We start from the raw sequence: 23282 nt of genomic DNA, 5'->3' as shown, positions 1-23282 counted from the left end.
GATGCAATGTGTGATCACAATTCAGACAAGAGAAGACACTTTAAGCATCTATCCAATTTAACAGATTTTAATTGCATCCAGCTTCCAATATAACTACAAAGTGTTCTGGCATAATCCTTATAGGATTATACAAATGTCAGCACCAATAGAAACGTCTTCTCAAAGTAGTTTTAAAATCACATCCTATATTCCAGTTTAAGGAGGGTGGTGTTATCTTTCCAATATTCATTTATAAGGATTTCACCATTATAAGACTTTAATATTTCTTTTAACGGAAACGCCGTAGTTCACAATGGAAATTAAACACATCTGAGCTGCTTAATGGTCCGTGTCACTACCAGTCTCTTTATAACTGCTTCTGTATGATTAATAACAGTTTTATTATAAGCTCTCAGGAGGAATTCAGATTTACTCCTTCAAACAGAGAGAGACTTACAGGATTTAAAGCTATAGGAGGTTTCAGACAGGCCTGAAAACTCAAAAATCTAATATCACACCCTTGGAGCAAGACCCACATTTTAGAGAATGTCAATTTGGAGATTCAGACGTCCAACTTTCTCTTTTTTTTAAATCTGGTTTTGTAAAATGACATTTTAGTGGGCTGTGGTAGTCTTTGCACTAAAGATGCATATATATATATATATATATATATATATATATATATATGACATAACTATAATGTTTCTATACATGGACTTGAACTTAAAAAAAACATTGGCATTGTTTCACATTATTTTAGTTGAAATGTCAGACTCGGTTAAATGGTTAAGTGAAAATTATAATCAAGACCTTCAATCTTTTGTAGTTTTTCGGAATACACATTCCGTACCCCATTCAGTTTACATTGCAAACATTCAACAGGGAGTGTCGGTGTAGTCATATGAAAGAAACGACAACTTTCCAGTGTTCCACGACAAAGTTCATCATTTATGGGTCAATGGTAATCGACGTGTAGTTTAGATTTCTGGGTCCCCTGATTGATCTGGTTTAAAATGTGTTTACATAACAGCTTTCTGGACACGCGGACACTGAACTATACAATCGCAATCTTGGGACGTCTTCTGGAAACTGATAACATTTTATTAGACAGCCATACCTGACAACAATGAGTTTTCAAAATAAAGGAGCTATTGTAAACTGAAATCTTAGTGCCCTGAATTGAAGTGAATACCTACATAAGACAAAGGCGTACAACTAACTATTCCACTGTATTACTTGGTAGAATGATAGACTGTGATACGGTGCTCCTTCTAATTGCTTTTAAAAAGGAAAAATATCAGACAGAAAAACAACAATGGCATGCTTCACCATCAAGGTCTCTCTTGGTTCTTATTGTACTGTAGTTGTAGGTGGCCGATTTGTAAACATGTCCACTGTAGTTGATTGTGTACGGCAGCAAAGCATACACACACAGCTAGCATTGCTACTTTCATAACATGAGCTATGGCATCTACTTTACAATAAGCAAAAAACCCTCTAAATTCAGTCCATCATTTAAAAAAAGAAAATACACAATGTGGTATTGCAACGTTATTCATAACACTGCACACGTGGATCAATAATATTACTGTCAGTAACGCTGTATTGTCAACTGTCTTCTATTTTAAATGAACGCACTAGTTCTGTATATAAACACATATGATCAATCAATCTGAATTTCTAAAGCAATGTTGATGCGGAATATGTAATAGAAACGTCTTTCACTATTTGTGTGCCTTTTATACTTTCCTGTCTACATTTGCTGAACTAGTCACAACATGTAAAGGTCTCTGCATGTGTAACTTTGTCCTTTGGCAACGGCAGATGTTATTAATTGAAGCGCTGGGTTTCTGAGCGTCCCGGGCTTTGGGGTGTTTCTGTAATCTCTCCTGCTAACATAATTCTTGGTCCCATGTCCCACCGTTAAAATCAGTCCTGCATAGTTTACTTTACAAAAACTATTATTTTCCCACGACGTTGCTTCCGACTGTGTGAGAATATGTTGTTGACTCAGAAGCTTGAAATTTGCATCATTTTTGTATTGTTATTTATTTTATTTTTTTTAACAGGGTGGGCACAGACGGCGATTGCTGTAACAGTATTGGTAAAGAATTGTTTTTGAAAAACAGAAAGGGACAGAGAGTGATTCTTCAATTCACAATTAACGCTAAGAACAGTAACTTCAATGCAAGCTTTCACTGATACGGGGTTTTAACAGTGATGACCCTATTGTCACACCTCCCTATACGTAATTATGAGCGGTTGTGACCTCAGAAATAAACTATGATACCGACATTTGGAATACAACCGCGGTATGTGAATTAATTATCATTCTTCAGTCCTGCAAATCATTTTTTTTGTTTGTTGCTGTTGTTGAAATGCTTCAGTTTCCCCTTACCAACATGTCGGCACACTTGTCACCATGAAGGAAGTGTGTCATCGAAGTCTCCGGAAACAAGCGTAAGTCCGTCTGATTTGTGGTTCCGGTGCTTTAACTGTCAAGCGGTGCCGTTCAATTAAAATAAGCTAAATCTTCCTATTATCTACATATATAAAATACATATTTTATATATGGAATTACAATAAAATTGTAATACATTTTGCCTGTCTTGTAGTAACAGGACTACATATTTATATTGGGAAATGGACAACCAAGAAGCAGAGGTACGGTACATTTAGCACAGTGTTGCTTATTTAAATGGTATATTATGAATAATTGAGAGGTTATCTTGGTACTTAAATATGTTGATAGACACACACAATCTAGATGTATGTGTGTGTCACACACAGTCGGTAAGATGAACAGCGGAGAATTGAGTAAATCGTGTCAGTTTCGACCACAGACAACATACAGACGTATGTGTTAATGTTTATATAAAACTAGCATTTGACTATTTTTAGAATTCAACTTGGAATACGTGGGGTTCGTATGAGCAATTCACGAGCAGAAATATATTGCAATTACATAATTAGCTCGGGAAGCTTACTGAATAAAGGGAAGGTAGCACCATGAACCCCTAATGCTATATAGGTGTTTTTTGGGGGGTTTTTAGGCGTGGTTTTGTGTTTCCTTGCAACACTTGCAAAAAAAAAAAAGTGCTGTTACTCCCTTTCATAATGTAAAAGTGCTGATTTGTAAATGTTTCAGGCAGCAAATAAGACGACAGGGGAGATCAGCTTTTTACATACCTAGTGCGTTTCTAAACAACGATAGTGTTGCAGCCAGACCTCGGTAATGGAGAATAGTCGGGGGATGTAAAAATCACGGTCGCAAAAGTGAAGCATTGCCCCACCTAGTGGAGAAAAAGTTTTATGTGAATCACCACACCAAAGTCCGCGCTGAAGAACCATGCATCTCTGTTTCAAATTAAAATATAAACGTGATGTGTGAACATAACATTTGCTAATGAAATCTCTTCTTGTTTTACCACCTTTGGGCTGCATTTACCATGTTAAGATGGCAAAAGCTTTTAAAATGGAAAAATAATAATATGTAATTCACTTGCAGCTGTTTATAATAGGGTATTCTGAAAAGCACAGTCATTATTTGCCATTCTTTGTTTAGGAAATGCCAAGTGAGGACCCAGTGGACAGTGACAATATCAATATGACTGAGTTCTCAGATGAGATCTTGCTGAACATTTTGAAGTTCGTGCCCACCCATGACGTGGTTCTCAGCGTCAGGAGGGTGTGTAAGAAGTTTGCCAATTTGTGCCTGGACAAGAGCCTCGTCTCCACGGTGCGGCTAACCAGGGACTACCAGGTAATCTAATCCTCTGGATTGCAGGGATGGAAATAAGACACACCTGAGCTTGTTACCTATACACCGGGGCTAATCAAGCTTGTAGTAAAACTTGGTATCTGTGAAATTGCTATGCAATAGGAGTCTTATTTCCATCCCTGGGATTAATATATTTAACTTTAGGGACTGGCGCATGCAATTGATATTAAGATTGTGTGTGTGTGTGTGTGTTTTTTTCTTCTCTTAGGCAAGTGATGACAAAGTTAAACAAATGATTAGAGAGATTGCCAGTCAAATCCAGGTGCTCAGCATGAGCAGCTGCTACTGGCTGTCGGGACCAACAGTCGACCAGATGTCCAAGTGCAAGAGCCTGGTGAAGCTGGACCTGTCTGGATGCCGCTTGACCTCCTTGCGCCTCTCCAAGATCCTCTCCTGTCTCTGGGCCCTGCGCTCCCTCGCCATCGACATCAGCCACGGCTTCGACTCCAGCCAGCTGAGCAGCGAGAGCAAGGCCACGCTGAGCCATTTGACAGAGCTCAAGCAGACGCTCCACACACCCTCCTATGGTGTGGTGCCGTGCTGCACCAGCCTAGAAAGACTCCTCTTGTATTTTGAAATTCACAACTTCTCCAGCTTCACGACTTCCTGCCAGCTGATGGTGGGCCAGAGCAGTGTCCCACACTACCAGAGCCTCCGTATTTTCTACTCCAGGCTGGCCCCGGGCTACGTCAATCAGGTAGTCATGAGGCTGTACCTGACAGTGTTCAGCATGCGCATCCCACAGAACCTGCAGGCTTTTGTCATCTCCATCCCTGGGAATTTCCCTGAAAGTGGGGCTGCAGCCAAGAATCTCTTGGAGGGCATGGCCCGAAACGTTGCCCTTGAAGCCCTTCAGCTGCCCAAGACCTGGGTGGACGGATCCTGCCTCCCACACATCCTGAAACTCAGCACGCCCTCTTATTTAAATTTCAGCCGCTGCCTGGTTTTCGGGAACCAGCTGGTGCATGACGGCAAGGACCTCAAATCCCTGGTGAGCTTGAACCTCAGTGGCTGTGTCCACTGCCTCTCGAAAGACTGCAGCCGTAAGGCCGAAGATGACATTGACTGCGACATTGTGGAGACCCTCGTGAATGCTTGCCCTAACATAAGGCACCTGAACCTCTCCGCGGCACACCACCATAGCCCTTCCCATTCTGAGAGTCACGTGTGCACAATCTTATCCAAACTGAAGCACCTGCGTTCTTTGGCGTTGCCGGTCTGCACTGTTTCAGAGGAAGACAAAAGCTCCGATCAGTCGCCGAGCAACAGCCTGCAACCTGTAGCCAACTCAGCTGTTACTCTGGGGCTCATAAAGAGCACCCGGATAGGTGTCAAGACTTACAATCCTAGAAACAGCTCGGAGCAGTCGGGCAGGGACCCGCCCAACTCCAGCTTCAAGGTGCTGCTCGACAGCGCCTCTCTCTTGGAGGAGTTGGAGCTGATCGGGTCGAGCTTCTCCTCTTCCATGCCGCGCAACGAGCCCGCCATCCGCAAGGAGCTGCCGCCCTGTGTGAGGGCCAGGCAGGTTGGGGATGAGGACATGGCGGCCGTGGGGCGCCTGGGGCTCCTGCAGAGACTGACCCTGGCACAGCTCCCCGGGATTGTCAATGGGGCCGGGCTGGTACAGGTTGGCATGAAGTGCCAGGAGCTGCAGGTTCTGTCTCTTGCTAACTTGGGCATGCTTAAAAAAGTAACATACATGCCCTCCCTCATTGAAACACTCAAGCATTGTAAGCAGCTGAAGGACTTCAGGTGAGTATTATTATTATTATTATTATTATTATTGTCACCTTTCTTCAACATGTCTGTACATTGCAGTCCTGTATTGAGAACCTTTTCACTGTTGCCAGTAGGGAGCATCATATCCCCAGTCTCTGATTGGGAATAGTTGCTACTGCTCAGGCTAAGAGAAACATCTAGCGCTCATATTTCTAAGTAAATGGTTCATAGGATTCCATCTGGGTTACCAAACAACAGTACTAATCACCTAGTTTCTTTTCAGGATTTCCAGAAATATTTTTTAACGTTTTTATTATAAACGTTGAAATTGCAAAATATGCAATATATTAAAGAACCTGAGTGGGAAATGTATTACATTTCTATAAATACTGTCTGTAGACACATGATTCAGTTAATCTTAAACAAGATCCTGCAGTGAGAGAATCTTTCTCCTTGCAGACAGTGTGCTGTATGGACTGCTCCAGCTTGCCATTCCTAACACTGCCTTGCAAAGCTGCGTCAACCCCTGCTACCTGATAAAGTTTCCACACTCAGTCACTCCTGTCCTGCTAATTATACTTTACTGCCCATGGTAACACATGTAATCTCCCTGTGACACGAGCCTTACCATCCGTTTGGTCTTCCTGCAGACTTGAGCAGCCTTACATCAGCGCTAACTCGCAGTTTTTCCAGGCCCTGAGCCACTGCCCCTCCCTTCAGCGCCTCTGCATCATCTCCCGCCACGGGACCTTCCAGCCGGACGCGGTGATGTCATTTATGGCCAGCTGCCGCGATGTCATTATGTGTCACATGTTTACGGGAGAGACCTTGGTGGCTTGCAGAAACCTGCAGCAGGCTCTTCTTCAAAGGTAAGCTATCCAGGGCCAGCCGAATAACCTGCCAGTAATCGATTACGATTTGAAATTTGGAGCAGATGGTGGATTCGTAGGCTTGTGTTGACTGAGCAATGTCGTGAGTGAAAATATAACATGTTTGGCGTGGAAGTCAATCTCGGGCACATGTATTCACATTTATTTATTTATTTATTTATTTTTTGTCAAGAGTTATTTTGCCGTGGGCAAGCTCACATTGCTCATTTAATCATTTCCCAAAAAGGGGCAATAAATCCAGTGTGAAATGATGACAAATGGTCTTCGGCATCTTGAACCTTCCTGAGGGTAGGTGTAACTTCCAGAGTACGCATCGCTGTCCGATGTGAAATGGCAGAAACGGTTTAATGCACAGCAAGTGTGCTTACTGGCCATCTTGACTATGAAGGCAACATGAAGATGAAAGCAGTAGGATACGAATCATTTTAAGGCCACCGCTAGCACCTGGAAAAGTGCCTGCGAATTAAAGTATTAGAAATGAAAAGTTGCACAAGGAAGAGGTGAGGGTGTTAATGAAGCAAGTCAGGAAGTGTCGTTTAAGAGTCTCGGCAAGAACACATTTTAGTGTGAAATGATGCCTGCTTGGCATAGTGTTGGGAGAGGTACTATTTTTAAACTTATCTGATCAGGAGCTGCACGGTATATATCAGAGCTTTCCATAGCCTTGTAAATAGGTAAATAAATACATGTGAATATTACTGCGTAGAAGTGCCAGCACAGCAAGAACAAAGCATACTGTTTACCAATGGCAGACAAAAGGATTCCAGATCATTGTGCAGTTTTACAGTGGGGGTTGGGAAACATAGACCTGCTATAATAATGAATACAGTACAATAAAAGCCTATCTGGAAAGCCAGTGCTGCTGTATTGATCATTTTGAGTTTGCACTGTGAAGAGGAGCTGGGATGCAGTACTGCACACATTTCATTCCAGCATCACCCCAGAGTGGCACAAAGAATGACTTGATGTGTAGCTAAAAGCAAGTGACTCATGTACTAGATTCCTACTCCTAGATCTTCTTTAAACACTTAAATTAGGGGTGACCCCCAACCCCCCCCCCCCCCAACTGTAGTTTTAATGAGGCATTGAAAATGATTTTCCATCTTGGCTGGTCATCTAGGTGCAAAGGCACTTGACGGATGATTCCAGTGTGGTTAGATGGGTAAGGCTGATTGATCAACTTGCATTCTATTACAACAATATTGAATCATGTGCTTGTCAGCCCCCTTTTCTGATTGTCATTCTGAGGCTGCAGTATTGAGTTTTGTTTTTTAAGGGCAGTGATTGTTTATCTTCAGAGCTGATTATTATTGATCTCAAGGGACAGGGTGTTATCCTAGTGATGTCAGATGAATGGCAGAGAAGGATTTTGAATATGCAGAATGCAAAAACTCATCAGGGCTTCATTTTACTTTTATGAAATGATCATATAATAATAATAAGAAGAACTTTATTTTATCTATAGTAAAACTATAGTGACTTGAGCTAAGCTTGGTTATGAAACGAAAATCTAATAATAATAATAATAATGATAATAATAATAATAATAATAATAATAATAATAATAATAATAATGAATAAAGTTTGTTTTATCCAAAGTAAAAACCTGATGACTTGAGCAAAGCTTGGCTACATTTGGCATGGGACATTTGAATCAAATTGTATTTATTATTGTTTATAGATTAGTTTGTTTAAAATAGATGAGCAAGAACATTAGGTAAAAAATATCATACAGGGAGTGTTCACTGCTACTGTGTTTATACTACAGAATAAGTCTTTGAAGAAGCTTAGGTTTGGAGTATGTATCAGGAGGGGAGGAAATACAAACATCTGAAGCAACACTGCCAGCTAGCCTACCCGTTAGGACTACATAATTCTGTTTTCTTTTATTCCAAGCCCCATTATAAATGACCATTCCCATCGTTTACCAAGGTGGAGCTGCCGTGTTGCAGTAAGGCATCCTCTTGACCCAGACCCCATTTTGGATTCCATTTTTGTTCATCATTTTCACCATTTAAATCTCCTGGCCTTGAAAGTGCTGCCTGCATTCAGAATCCTACTCAACATGCCTTCCACTCCTACTCTGCTTTATTGTCTGTTCCAGAACTCCAGGCTCAGTGCTCGGCAGTATTCAAAAGGCACACAATGCATGATCCAGCCCCACCTATGGAATGGCTCACAGAACAATGAGCCAAAGCAGCCTTTGAGGTTTCTTATGAAACTGGAGCATATCGCAGCCCCTCTTCTGTCACTGAGGGACAGCGAGTGCCACCGAAAACCAGATGCTGAACGTCCCTGGAAGCAGAGGGCTACACATGCATGCATGAACAAGAAGCTGCAAAGCGGCTCTATAGGGCTTTAGCTTGCCTCAATATATACAGAACTGTATAGGCATTGTGTCCATGTACTTACACTCTGTACGCTTCTACACACTTGTCCTTGTTTCAGTCACTGGGGCTGGCACATTATTTATTTAAAAGCATGCATTAATACAACATGCAATATTTAAAAGAAAAAAAAAACAGTTTGAGCTAAGCAGAGACATTGGTTGTGTAGTTAACAAGGTTACAAACATATATTTTCATTTTTTTTTTTTGCTTTCTGCACCGCATTTGATTTGCTGCAGATGAATGATTATATTTGAATTCTTCAGAATCCGGTTTACAGCGTCTTCATTCTGATAAAAAATGCAAACGGAGCTTTCTTTATTTAAAAAAAAAAACCTGTCAACAAGTATCTAATTCATTGCAGAATTGAGAGAAAATGTAATTGACATAGCACTGCAGACATGTCAAAGTTCCCTGTTCTGAATGGGAGTGTTTTTCAGTGTTTGATCACCAGATGGAGCTGTTGTAATGCAATGTTGTGGAGCTTCTGTAAGTAGCCAGTTTGAGTTGATAAGGGCTGGGGATAACAGGTTAGAAACAGAGATTTGCCTATGGTAACCAGCCTGGCCAAAAACTAATTAACGCTAAATGTGTGCCAGGATTTGTTTATAACAAAGTTAAGTTCAGGCATGAAAAAGCATAATTACAGTAGGTACTTCAAACACTGTGCGCTAATAATGGGTTCTAGGCATTGCAAGGCTTTGTAAACACTGCCTTTGTGAATTTTTATGCCTTGAATTTCAAAACAACCGATTGTCGCCCCAACTGCATGTGATTTAGGTTTGCCTCAAACACATCAGTGCACGTTGGCAAGGCATAATGAAATAGGATCGGGAAGGAGTCGTGGACAGGGCTCCTCCAAGATAGCCGGATTTGCAAGTACCTGCCTCAGGCTACTTTAATAAATTAAAAAAAAAAAAAAAAAAAAAAAAACAACAACAAAAAAACAGCAGAGCCAAACAATGAAATTACAAAACTACCCAAAGGGATGCAGCAGTGTGGAAATTTCTCAAACTAAGCTGAAAAAATAGATAATTCGATCATCTGGGAATTGCATAAGCTCATCTTATTATTCATGGCATGGCCCAGCAAAGACAAGCTGGGGAGTGATCTGTGTTCTTAGAATTTTATTTAAAGGCCCTTATGAACATACGATTTTGGTTATTGCTTTTACAGAAAAGGAAGCCTTTTTGTTTTTTAAGGGCACAAACCTTTTTGATGCTGTGTGAATAGAATGCTACACCACCATATATATAAAAATGATAATAAAGGGTATCGAGGATTGTTCTGTGCAAAATGTAAAAAAAAATAAATGTAGGCTATTTTAGTTTTTACATCTGAAGTTGGGTTTCATGTTTTCCAAAGCAGGAGTAACTGCATGGAATTAATCAGTTGAATGTTTAGTTCATTAAACTGCAATACTTCATGTATTTTATTCATTAAAATGCATTCAATCTCTGCTAACCTTTTAAGCCCCCTGGGGAGATTTCTTTAAGCAAACATTGGGGTTGTGGACTATGGAACAGCATGCTAAAGCTCTCCTTTAGAGAGAAAAAAATAAACTTATTAATGCAAAAATATCAAAATGAGATCCAAAATGGATTTCTCTCTCAGTGGTCTAATTTGAAGGGTTGTCCTGAAACATTAAAAGGTTACAGTTTCCCAGCATTTCTGTGTTTCTGTAGCGTTTTGTTTTCTTTTCTTAATCTGGTCTGGCCATTTTTAAGGAAATCCTTTTTTTTTTTTTTTGAAGTTTGAGCCAAAAGGACATCTTCCAATTAAAACTGCTATTTAAAAACAAAAAGAAAAAAAGACATGCATTTTACATTTTAGTTTATTCATGTAGGATGATGTGCTGTTTCTCTGTAGCCTACTGCACATATTGCCTTGTTTCTGGGTTTCAGTGCCTATAGCTTTGTGTTTGTTATGCTGGAAATGAATAGATAAAGCCAGATGTACATATTTTGAAGTAGGATTATATGAAAATGCAGCAAATCCACTTAAATTTTTTTTTTTTCATATTCAGCCCTAAGCCTATAATCACAAAGTCTGTTATATTAAAGGGATGCTCAGGAACTGACTGAAAATTAGTTCAGGTGGTCTCCAAGCAATTTCAGGTGGTCTCATTGCAATCTCACACATTACAGCAAGCATGATCGTGAGTACCCTGAATGCTTCTCCTTTCTCTAAACGGATCAGGAAGATGAATGTAGAAAGAGAAAAAAAGTTGTATTAACTCTTCAGGAACATTTTAAAAAGACATTGCCCTCTCCCATCTAATAAAGAGCTCCTTATTGGGTGTGAATGTCTGAGGCATCGGGCTGCAATGAAGGACGATTGTCTTTACATACTGAGGGATTAACTTCAATATTTAACCCAAGCTTCACATGTTTAACATGGCAGCTATACTGCTCCTATTCAGGGAGGGAACACAGAATTCATTTAGAGACTCGTAGGGTATTTTGTGTCTAGTGTTCTTCTGTGTTAGCCGTCGTCATTAGTTACTTTATCTTAGCATGAGGATCAGCTGGTCTCCATTGGCCCCTCTTGATTAATAGGCTTTGTATTTATAAAAGGTACATTTTCAGTTGAGAGCTGGATATTGGAGAATATGCTATAGCATTACTGGTCCATGTGGAATGTCTTATGCAAACATCCTGCTTATAGTGCCTCAGAGTCACATGTTGCAGTGTCCTGTACCTGTACAAAGTGAATAAGCTAAACTAGTATTAGGTGAGCAGGTTGCAGAACATGTTGCAGGGGGGAAGGGGTCAATGTTTTGCAATTTCTCTCATCAATCGCAGCAGTTTCGTAACATGTCGTTTGTAGCTCGCCTTTTGCACAGTGCATGTTTGGTTTTGTTTTCCCCATCTTTGAGGAAGCCTGGAGAGTTTATTAAGTGCACTCTAAACATGAGATTGAAAGCAGTTGTGCAGGTTCAGACATGAGAAAATCCTAAATGCGCTTGCTTATTATGCCTCGCTGACAGGGAGCAGACAGACATGCCCTCTTTCCACTCTATCTGTAAGGCTTTATTCATTCTGCCAACTGAAATATTTGTTTTATATATAGGTGGGGTTACATTTACAGCTGTGGCCAAAAGTTTTGCATCACCTAGAATTTTAGGATTGAGACATTAATGAAAAAAAAATAAGCTGTATGAACATAATTTTAGATATTTTCATTAAGTATATGGGAAAAAGCGGTGTGTAATTCAATATGTTAACGTAACATTATTCTGCAGGTTGTATTCGACTTTATGAAGCAAAATGTGTGTATTCTGTAGGGTGATGCAACACTGTTGGCCGTAGCTGTTGTATCTGTGGAAGGTTGTTAAAACTGGGAAATAACATTTTGACATCCTAGCTTTAGTGGCCATGGAAGGGAATGTTTCTGTGCACACATATGGCAACGAATCAAATGGTTTCAATCTGTGGGTTCTCTGGAAGACTGTGAGCCCAGGCAGGTGAGGAGTGTGGTGTAGGGGTGGAGCTGCTGAGCTGAACAGCTCCGTGTAGAAGCTCCTTCTGCCCAGCTTGCTCTCGTTTGTAGAGCTCTTTAGATCCCTTGCTTTGTTTAAGGGAACAGTCCTGAAAAACTCAGAAAATATTTGTGGTGATAATTTCAAATGAACTGGTTAAACCCACCCAACTCCAGCATGCCTTTGCGGTTCCTCCAAAAGTGAAGGTCAATATTTACAGCTGAATTATGCAAAACCGCAAAGCATTCCAGGATCAGTTACTGTTTTGAAAGAACTAAAATAATTGCGAACACAGTTTGTATTTATTAATGGGCACGGAAAGTAAACAGCTTTTCGCTCTGCATATTGTTTCTCTTTCTTTGCTGGCTTTTCCACATTTTTCTCTCCTTCACTCCCTCTCCGCTGCCTGTCAGCTATGTGGGAGATGACAAGACAAGAGCCATCAGGCAAATAATCCCTCTTTGTTCTGCTAGAGAGCGTCACAGCTAACTAACTCATCAACAACATGGGGAGAGATGGGCGTACCGAAGCAGAACACTGCAGCAAATGCCATGGCATTTCCTTAACAACACAGAGCGCTCATTGTGAAGGGACATATTAAAAAGAAAAAGACACAGCAAGATGAGGCTGGACAGTCTTGCATCCATCTGAAGTCCAGAGAGCAGGGTTACCTATCTTGGCAACACACAAAAGGCCTTTTTTTTTTTTTAAATACTAATCCTCTATTATATCCTTGGTTGTCTCTTCCAGACTGAATGATGTTTTCTGCTCGCTCCTAACTAATGGTCCATTCCCCATAATAAATCAGTGTGTGCCTGTCATGCTATCAGTTCATACTGCAGTGTGTGTTCTAGTGTGGAGTGCCCCCTAAACTAACCATCCATGTGTTGCATAATATTTCCCCCTCCGATATGCCAAATGAAATCATGTGTGAAAATGACCCATTCTTCTGCAGTCTGCTTTCTATCAAAGACCTGATCGTCAAATGCTTTTTCTGCATTTTCTTGGCTATTAAAATGTAGGATGTTACAGAAATGTCTGAAAAATAAAGTAAATTATTTCCATTAATCAGCTTCTCAAATATTAATCTAGCATTCCCTTATGCATACAGCAGTGAAAATGCTGCATGTCTCTTGCAGGGAATTCTTGGCTCTTCTAAAATTAGAAATGATTAAAATAAATGTGCTGGAAACACTGTGATGTGCTTGGACTCGTTTAGCGTGCTTTAGATATTTTTATTATACGTCATGGTTATGTGTGTGTGTTAATTTTCATATGCAGTAAAAACCGCTATCATAATCCACTGGTGTTAGTTTACTAGGATTTCTTGTGAGGAAGAAAAAAAGCTAATTACAGGTAGGTGAAAATGTACATTTTTAGAGATTGAAGTTACACAGATGGATCCACTGATCTGACTATCATACTGTAGAAAGTGTTATAGCTAAAAGGCTTGCATACTTCAATAACCTGGATTCAAATATAGGGAAGAGAAGGGCTTTAAAAAAATAACAAAACATGCCTCGGTTCTTGTGGTGCGAGGAAGTCTAGCAATAGAAGTTTACGAAAAAAAACTCCCACTATAATTGTTAATAAATTCTCTGAAACTCCCTTGTCAGTCACAGCTTGAAACTAAGTGTTGTTTCTTTGCTTTTTTGGGGTCTAATTTGTTTTTACGTGTCGAACATCATCTAATGAGGTTAAGGTTACTTTTGCTGGATTACCATAAAATCAAGACTTGATTAAACACCAGAAGGCAAACTGTTATCTTTAATAAGTCTTGCAGATAGGCCCTCGGTACAAGTACATTTCATTTGGAGTTATCAGTTTCAAACCCCTCTCAGTAGTATTTAGAGACCTCATCAAGCGTGTTAGAAACTTTAGATGCCCATAAATTAAGTTGCCCATAAAATCGTTATGTGCATTTCTTACAAAGAAGGTACAAGCAAGAGTTTTGCTAATGGAACTTGTTTTGTTGTAATCTGTCTTGGCTTTATGATGCCCTGTGGGGATGCATGTCCCTGGTGAAAGAAATGTGTTCATACGTATGTTACTGATCATCCAATTGTGATGGTGCTTGTTTGGGGCATTCATTAGTTCTTGTCTGTATCAGGACTAATGGTGGCTTTCTTATTCAGATGTTGTGGTTGTAATTTTGAAGCACTTTAAAACAACACATGTCTGTGATCATTAACTTCTGGAGATCTTTAAAAAAAAAAAAACTCCAGTAATCTCTCACTTCTCTCAGTCTGCTTGAGGGGGTGAGTGTGGATGTTTCTTCTTGCAAGTTGCAGCTACCCATCCTTCATCAGTTTTGAGTTGAAACCACCTGCCCAGGTGTGCAGAATACACAGGGGCCCTCTGTTTCTCAGCAGTTTGCTGTGATCAAATGTTTTAGCCTCTTCTGCAAAATAGGGCAGCAGTGTGGAGTAGTGGTTAGGGTTCTGGACTCTTGACCGGAGGGTCGTGGGTTCAGTCCCCGATGGGGGACACTGCTGCTGTACCCTTGAGCAAGGTACTTTACCTAGATTGCTCCAGTAAAAACCCAACTGTATAAATGGGTAATTGTATGTAAAAAATAATGTGATATCTGTATAATGTGAAATAATGTGATATCTTGTAACAATTGTAAGTCGCCCTGGATAAGGGTGTCTGCTAAGAAATAAATAAATAATAATAATAAATATAAGAGGGGTGTGACACGCGCTGTTAACATCTCGCTTTTTATTTTTTTTATTTTTTTATTATCTTGGTATGTAGTCATGATGACTTTTCATGTTGGAGATGTGATTTAAACAAATATTTAAAAGCTTTCAGAAAGTTTATGTTGTGAGTAATTGTGTTATTTGGTAAATGCTCATATATTTAGGCGATCTGTTGTGAATATTGTTTTTTTTAACTGAAACTGCATTTGGTTACTGAGTTCTGTCATCACCTTTGCTTTAAGGTACGGTTACTTAGTAGGCTTTTTTTGTTGTTGACATTTATGAAAATATAACGGCATGCTTTTGATCAGGAGGTGGTGTTTTATATTGCATTTTTTTTTTCTTTTGTTCCAAGAAAAAAAAACCTTACTTTATACTTTGCTTGCCTGGTGAAAAGCATCAATCATTCAGTGAATTATACAATAACGAAACACGCTGGTATCTGTACAGTAAATAAAAGCCTGAAAGAGCAGTGCAAACAATGCATTTACAAAGATTGTTAATAATTTGGTATATGCGTAGGTAGTATAGTTCAAGTACAGCAAATCAAATATTAGCTATATAAGGAAAAAATACCTAACAAAGACTGCAGTGTTTACATTTGTGCACTAAAGGTAAACAGCAAACGGCATTAGTTGCTGTTGCTGGTAGTGTTGGTAATCTTCAAAGTCATTTTTTTTATTGCATCTAAGCTTTTCATGTTTGCTTGGTAAATTGATAGAGGGGTAGGGACTGCACCTGCCTTTAGGTCGCCTCACCATTATCTACCAGATTTAAAGGCACTTAATATAATTAAAGGTCCACAAATCTTTCAAACTACCGTCAAATTAAAGCACTTAGGAAAACTAGATCCAGCCTGCTGTAGATATGAGGCAGTGATCAAAGGGCCGAATATAGTATGTGTATAAAAAAATAAGTCTTGTGTACCTGTTTAGTAGCTGACTTAAATCCCTTACCCCAGCACGATGGTAAAATCCACATACATGGTCTTACTAGCAGTGAAAGCTGTCTCCTCTGGAAACAGCTGCAACTTAGAAAAAGTCATTTAACGCATGTCATTCTTTTGCTGTGGATTACTTGAATTTAATTGAATCCTGTACTTTCCATCTTTACTACCGAAAAGGTCAACATAAAAAAAAAAGTGTTTCAAACATATTTAAAACAATAGTCTATTAACCATTTTGTTTTTTCACTTAGTTTTCAGGAGGAACGTCCCGCGTTGAACGTGATCGTCTACCCCTTGCTGCATGAAGGGCTGGTGAATGTAATCAGGGACGCCCCTCTGGTTCACCTGGAGGAGATCACACTGTTCAAGAGCCGCGTGGCAGAGGACCCGCCCCATCTGTGGTGGTAGAGGCAGCGGCACGCTCTTGAACAATCACCATCAGAACTTTTTTTTGTGTCCGTTGTGTCCGTTTATTTTTTTTTTAGATCTCTTTTCCACAAGTGGGGGACTATTACTGTTTGATTACTTTTCAACCAACACTGCTGTCGCTGCTGTCGTCTGACTCTCCCACAGTGAATATGAATGTGAATACAAAGGCAAAGTGTATGCAGCATGCATCACCTTTGTTAATGGCTCCGCCAGTAAGGTTTGGAAGCCACTGGTGTTGTGAATGTTTCTGATTGCTAATTTTGTATTGATCAATCGTAATTCTGTTTGCAGTGCAATCCGGCGCTTCTAGGGAAGAAGTAATACACCACCTGACAATGGACCGAAGTCGCTCTATTTTTTCCCATAATGCAGCTTCCCCTTCGCCTGCATGTAATACACATTTACAATCATTGGGGAGAGCTAGGAAGTGTAAGGGTTACACTCCTTTTCAAGAATTCAATAGCAAATATTGCTACACTCAGCGTGACATTCTAAACAGCACTGAAAAGTGAGATTGAGGAAAGTCACACTACCTCATTGTGCCTCAGTTCTGCACTGTCAATCTGGGCCCCAATCTGGGAAGCTACAGCTAACCATGTGCAGGGTGTCAGCTGTGTTATCCTGGGTTAATCTCTCCATTTTAAAAATACTCCTTTATTTAAAATGAGTCTGGCTTTATACAACACATGCTTGCGTGTTAAGTCACCACCACACCCCTCTTGAATATTTTATTTAACCACTGCAAAAAACAAAATCAGTTTCCCCAGACAATCAAAAAAGGGGGCCTTATGATGTACCGGGGCTATTGTCCTGAAGTGATTTTTTTTTTGTAATTTTCCATATGAAAAACTACTTCTAGTAAGTTCACATTGTGGTATAGTTTCGTATCATGTACAGTGTGTAGTGAATCATGCTTGTCCACATGCCCGTTTTTCGGTACCTGTTCGGGAACTTTAATGAACTGTATCTGTGCATTTTGTTAGGTTTCCTCCCAGCTCTGCTATTCTGGTTGTGCTTGCTTCCATAAGAATAAGCAGTAAAGTACACACTACAGGAGGTCACTAAAAACAACCTGACTTGTTGCATCTGTGATCCACACTTAGAACTAGTCATTTTAATAGGATGGAGAAAAAATAAAAGAAAAAATAAATGTTTTGATTGGGCTGTATAAGTTAAGAGTCTTGTAATGGTAATTTAATTAGACATGCACTTGGAACTGATTGAAGACAATAAAGATTATTTTCACATGGGTTAGAACATGGTAATTACAATAAAAATCCCCCGCCCCCCCGATATGCCTTGAAGCGCTGTGTAATGAGTACACTTCAATGCATCAAAGCGACTGCTTACTGTAACTTGCTTGCGTCTGAAAGTTTTGCAACTGTCCTTGGACACGCAATGCCAACAGTTGTGCCTTAAAATAGCTCAGATGTATTAAAGTGCATTTTGTAATAACCGTGCTTTAAATCATACACTGTGGTAGTGTATCTCACTCATCCATAACCCTATGAGAAAGCGAATGCTTGCGGTTTCCCTGTAATGTGGCTCTTCCAAAATGCCACCAATCATTTTGTCAACATTTATTGTGCAGCTTTTGCGGGGGAGGAGAAAAGAAAAGAAAAAAAAAACCTCAACAGGATATAAAAGCCATGTGAATGTTAACTCACCTTCCTGGAAAGGATCACTAAAAACAATCCAAACCCGTCACACCTGTCAGTCTGGGGAGAGTGAGCTTGCCCAGTTATGATTGATCACTGTTTATAGAGTGCTATCTTGACAGCATGTTTTAAACATGCTTTTTCTATGAACCACTAGAATTGGCAGGTAGGCCACCTGGTTTTTGTTTTAATGCCTGGCATGATCTTTAAAAAAAGGGGGGGTGGGTGCAGCAGGGGGGGGGGGTACATTTTTCAAATACCCAGATCATAAAAGCCCAGCATTCTGTTTTGAAGCCCCTGTTTTGTGCTGCTAAACCATGTAGCTCAATTGAGACTTATTGTCAAGTGGTGAATGGGAAGTGTCCGTGTACAAACTTGCTCGTCCGTTTTAGACCTTTTTAAATATCGGCCACAACTTGAAATATTCAACCATAACATCTTCAAGAAACACAGCAATGTATCTTTGTCAGTGCGTATACAGGAGATGAGTGGATATTGATTATCCCTGGACCTGCAGCGTCAGCACTTCTCAAGTCTACCCTTCATGGTCCACCTTCTATTGAGATTAGAGTGTAATTCAACCCCCCGCCTCATTCTGACATGCTGCTTATAAAACACCACAGGATACCCCCTCTCCAGCACCCTGCCAGAGGCACCATCATTATCTTTTCCCATTTCAATATCTGTTCCATGTTTAAGAATGCAGACAAACTGACACACTCTGTTTATTCATGGATGGGCATGTCAAATAACCATAATTCAAGATCTGCTAATGCAACTGAACTCTGACCTTGAAGGACTAGAGTAGAGTACAGAATGTTAATCGAGCTCTTTTGAGGGGTGTAAAACCTGAAAAAAAAGCATATTAAATTGATGGTAATTATTGCTTAGAATGGAGCTGTGGCCATTAAGTACATTATTACTCGGCCTGTTTTTTTCACCAGCATCTGTATAATATTATATCGATATAATACCTTTCTTTCAATAATCTAATTCCTGTTGGAGTTGTGCCTAATACCTAAAACTGAACAAATGTGTTCTCCTAGTCCCTTTTTACTGATATTCTTTGAAGGGCAGGATAGCTATCAGTGACCTTCTGCAAAAGTAGTCTGTCAAATGCATTGTGTTTCAACTTGTCTGAAGATGCTACAAGCACTGCCAGTTAATTAGAAACTCATGTAAAATTAAGTGGCCTTCTAGACCAAAAAACAAGACTGTATTTTGTCAGCTGAATTTTTGTAGGGTTGTGGGATATTTTCTGTGGTCATGAAAGTTTTATAGTGGTTACACTGGCATGGTTCAGGTCACATCTCAAAAATACGTGACCCGTGAATTAAGAATGCAGGGCGAAGGACTGAATAGATGAAAATCCACTTGGTTCAAAGCAGTTATCTTATATAAACATTTCTAAAGAGGAGCTCAGATCTGGACAATTTCAAACGTAGATTACCATGGTAACCAGATTTAATGGTGCTGAAGTATGGAAGCTATTATTGAATTGAACACTCAATATAATCAGATTGCTGAAACAAAAAACAAAAAAAAACCTGTCATTGCACTAATGTTTATGTGAGCTCATCATCAATTCCAAATCCAGATGTTTTGTTTTTTGTCTGTTTGTTTGCTAGATTGTACAGAGCAGAGGAATTGTGGCTTGCCACTATATAGTTCTTCTCCCCCTCACCCCTTAAAGAAAATATTTCAAAGGAACGTTTGTTATTGTTTTTGGTTTTTTTTGATGGCTCAGTACTTCATATGAAAATACCCCGACATGTTTTCAAGAAGACCATTTTCATCCATGCGTGCGCACTTCATGATATGCAGAATATCAGCCTTAATTTAAAAAACATCTTCCAGTAGCCTGGCAATCCTAGAGGAATGCTTTTAAACTGTGGTTAAATTACACCCCACGCTCAGAACTAATGGGGAGGCAGAGTACACCACAGTCCTCCCAGCAAAGTGGCATCCTATTGAGAATATCAACTTGTTTACACTGGATTACAAAACAAAAACAAACCTGTTTACCTCACTCAGCAGGAAGGGATTCCGTTTCTAATTGACAAGTAAATAAATAAGAATGAGAATTTATCTTAAGCTCAGGAAGGTCAACATTGCTTTTCTGGTGAAATCTAATCAAATGAAGTTTGAAGGGAGCATTTATGGAATTAACCAGACCCTGTTGATGAACGTATAGTTGGATGACTGGAAGTGTTTCATTCGTGTGTTGTTTGGGGAGTTGCAGTTTTTAGTTTGACAGCTCAGATTGCACAAGCTTAGTTCTTTGAAGATCTTTTTTTTTTTTTTTTGGGTGCCTTTTTTCAATTCCTGTACCGACTGCAGTTCTTGAATGATAAATCGAAAAAAAAAAAAAAAAAAAAAAAAAAAAACCTACGTAAAGAACTGAATGCGAACCAAGGCATCTTAATTTTGGTAGGAAGTATTATTATTATTATAATTATTATTATTATTATTAGTAGTAGTAGTAGTAGGAGTAGTAAACACAAAACAAGACAAACAAAACCCTCCCATTATTTATATATATATATATATATATATATATATATATATATATATATCTATCTATATCTTATGATTGCTTAGATAGGGTGACAGTAGGGTGACTTCAGGTTCAATCGGACTGTATGGAAACTTTCAGGATTTTTAACTCATCACAATACAGTCTGACGCTTGTAGTCCCTCATTTCAGAGATAAGTAAAAGGCTATGAGTACTGTGAAATAAATAAAAAGTGAACTGTCTCAGTGAACCTGGAGGCAGCTGGTCACCCTGTGCTTATAGTTAGACAGGTAAGTGCTGGCTAGGTCCTTCTGTAACCGTCAGCTTCCAAACACAGGTCAGCTACAGTACAGCATTGCGTGTGTGCAGAAGGTCCCAGCTTAAATCTGTGCTGCCTGCAATGACCAATCAAACTAACTGAAGTGATGCTTATGTTTTTAAATAAAGAGGAGAGCAAGGCACTGCGATTGGCTGTATGCATGTGCACAATAAGAAATTAGAGCATTTCTAAATGTTTCATTGCCTGAACTTATGATTTATGACATACAAAAAAAATAAATCAAATTAAAACAGCCTTCCAATGCTTTGCCCTGACTGCCTGCAGCTATATTGTTCTGCAGATTAGTTGGATCTCTATCAGATTTCTGTGAATATAAGCAGCCGCCTTTTCATGGGGAGCTGACCCCTGGTTGCCCTGCAGAGGCGGGAGGCTCCAGTTGCACACTGGGGTAAGGTGATGCTTTGAATATGCAGCTGAGACCTCCTGCTGACTTTTGCTGAATTGCAATAATCTCAAAATAAAAAAGCAACACGCGCACGTGTTTAGTATCTCCACAAGGAACACGCACCTATTTAATTTGAGTGTTTTGAAGGGCTGGTTCAGTAAAATGAGTTTGTTTATGAACTACAATAGCAATTCATTTAACTTATTTTTATTGCTTTAAAAATATTTGCTTGAAATTAGCTTTTTTTTGTATTTTACCATACTCGTGCAAAAAAAACCATGTTATAAGGAGGTTAGCCAGCATTAAATTTAAGGACAAAAAAGGTGCAACCTTATCATCATCATTATTATTATATTTCATAAAGTGTGATATTTCTGTTCTGTTGGATGTTGCCTTTCCCTCTAGCAAGGGTGGCTTGTCTAAAAAAAACTACAGTTACTGCAATCGGGCATATCACTCGCTGTTGCCATAGGAACCTCGAAAACATGGCCCTTATTTTTCACCTGCTTCTTGTAAGATAATAGTTGTTGGATTGTGAGTTATGTTTTCCAGAACACTGCAACTGGAGCACAGAGGTTGCCCTTGAAGCAAGAAAGGAGGAGTGTGATTTTAAATGCAGTCTCAGGAAGAGCCCATCAGCTCCACTTTAGCATGTAGTGCTGGGTCTGCTGGTGTGCCGTGGAGCTGAACATCCTGAACAGAATGCATTTCCATCTCTGTGTGAGAGAGAAGCAGGGGGGGCAGTTCTGTCGAAAGTAATGGGTGCACAGACGCCCTTTGGCCTTTCAAACTGGTTCGTGCCGCAGTAAAGAAAGAAAAATGCATTCAGTCAAAAGCGAGACCTATCCATTTGCAACCAGTCCTTTTTAAAAAACACGACTATCGATGGACAGAAAATAAAAAGCGTGCACAAGACTTTTTGGAAGATGGGAATGACACATGCTGTGAGACGCAACTCTGTTTAGACAGACCATGAACCTGCTAGACTGGTGCTGCAGCAAAGCTTGTAATAAAAGGGCAAACAAGGAGATGAAGCCGTGTTCGTTAACACGTATCAATCAGTAGGCTATTCAGTCCCATAGACGTCTTTACAGATGTAGCTTTCACTGAAGGATGTCCAGTCTTGAGTGCTCAATAATATAAGTGAATAAATATGTGGGTTGTGCACCTGTATACATGACTGCATATGTTTCTTCTTCTAGGGCAAAAAAAGGTTTTGTAGCTTGCAGAGTCTAGAAGTTTGATTGAATAGCTCTATAAAGCAGCTGCTTTTTTTTTTTATGGAATCCACTTACTAGATATTTTACACTAAAAGGTTTAAAATCAATTCCTTGTTATTAGGGCTAGCAATATTGTCACTTGTATCAGCGAGAGAACATGGCAGCGTTGCCTAAACCACTCAGTTTGATTTCCCAGTGGGGATAGGCACAATTTTAATTACTGTTTATTCCCCATGTCAGTGTTGTCCACCAATATAAAATATTCAAAAGCTGTTTTTTATTGTCTTCAGTGACACTGGTTTTTCTCTATTCTGTACCCTTCACCCCATTGTTTTAATGAAGCCTGGTGGTTTGGGAAATAACAGCACATCAATCCTATATACTGGTATTGATTACTTCCCAATAGCCGCCTTCCTTCAGGGAGCTCCATGGGCAATATAGTGCTGCTGCTTCACCCTGGCAATTGACAGGAGAGGAGAAAACATTTTTTATAGAAAATGACACTGCGTCATCCTTTCATGCTAACTGTAATTGGGTTGAGCTAAGTGATGTGTAGTCGGGACCTGGGTTTAATTGAAGCCAGGAATGTCCTGAGATAGCAGTCTTTTGTATACGTTTTATCCACATTTAACACTGTCGCTAGGAGCCAGGCCTTCTTTCAGTATATAAAAAGGTGCGTGTTACAGCGAGGCCGCTATAGTCTCGAATAACGTCAGAAGACACAGTATAGCAGTTTTCTAAAAGCTGGTGTCAAACGGACAATCCTTTACTGTTATAGGAAAGTGAGGTATAAACAAAGTGCGAATAGGGTCTTACAGTACAGGTTTGGGGTAAGTGGAATAGTAAATT

General features: G+C 39.7%; 1 protein-coding gene across 2 annotated transcripts; it reads left to right on the top strand.

The window, feature by feature from the left end:
* Positions 1-2449: 2449 nt before the first annotated feature.
* On the top strand, positions 2450-17563 carry fbxl18 (F-box and leucine-rich repeat protein 18). Of its 2 annotated transcripts, none has more exons than XM_034052511.3 (5): positions 2450-2643; positions 3545-3742; positions 3969-5512; positions 6130-6348; positions 16137-17563. In XM_034052511.3, the coding sequence occupies exons 1-5, from the start codon at positions 2623-2625 to the stop codon at positions 16291-16293; spliced, it is 2139 nt and encodes a 712-aa protein (XP_033908402.2). In that variant the 5' UTR covers positions 2450-2622; the 3' UTR covers positions 16294-17563. The 2 variants fall into 2 exon arrangements, with proteins under 2 accessions (XP_033908402.2, XP_034782558.1); XM_034926667.2 differs by lacking the exon at positions 16137-17563 and adding an exon at positions 8474-10494.
* The last annotated feature ends 5719 nt before the right edge of the window (positions 17564-23282 follow it).

This window comes from Acipenser ruthenus, chromosome 22 (assembly GCF_902713425.1).
Source record: "Acipenser ruthenus chromosome 22, fAciRut3.2 maternal haplotype, whole genome shotgun sequence".
Classification (NCBI taxonomy): Eukaryota; Metazoa; Chordata; class Actinopteri; order Acipenseriformes; family Acipenseridae; genus Acipenser; species Acipenser ruthenus.
Note: the sequence above shows the minus strand (reverse complement) of the source record. Positions and strands in the feature narration are given on the sequence as shown.

Excerpts from the sequence above, each read along its gene's own strand:
- fbxl18 (XM_034052511.3), top strand. The coding sequence starts at position 2,623 with ATGGACAACCAAGAAGCAGAG. Across the intron at positions 3,743-3,968 it reads GGCTAACCAGGGACTACCAG|GCAAGTGATGACAAAGTTAA; the intron begins GTAATCTAATCC and ends TTCTTCTCTTAG. Across the intron at positions 6,349-16,136 it reads CAGCAGGCTCTTCTTCAAAG|TTTTCAGGAGGAACGTCCCG; the intron begins GTAAGCTATCCA and ends TTTTTCACTTAG.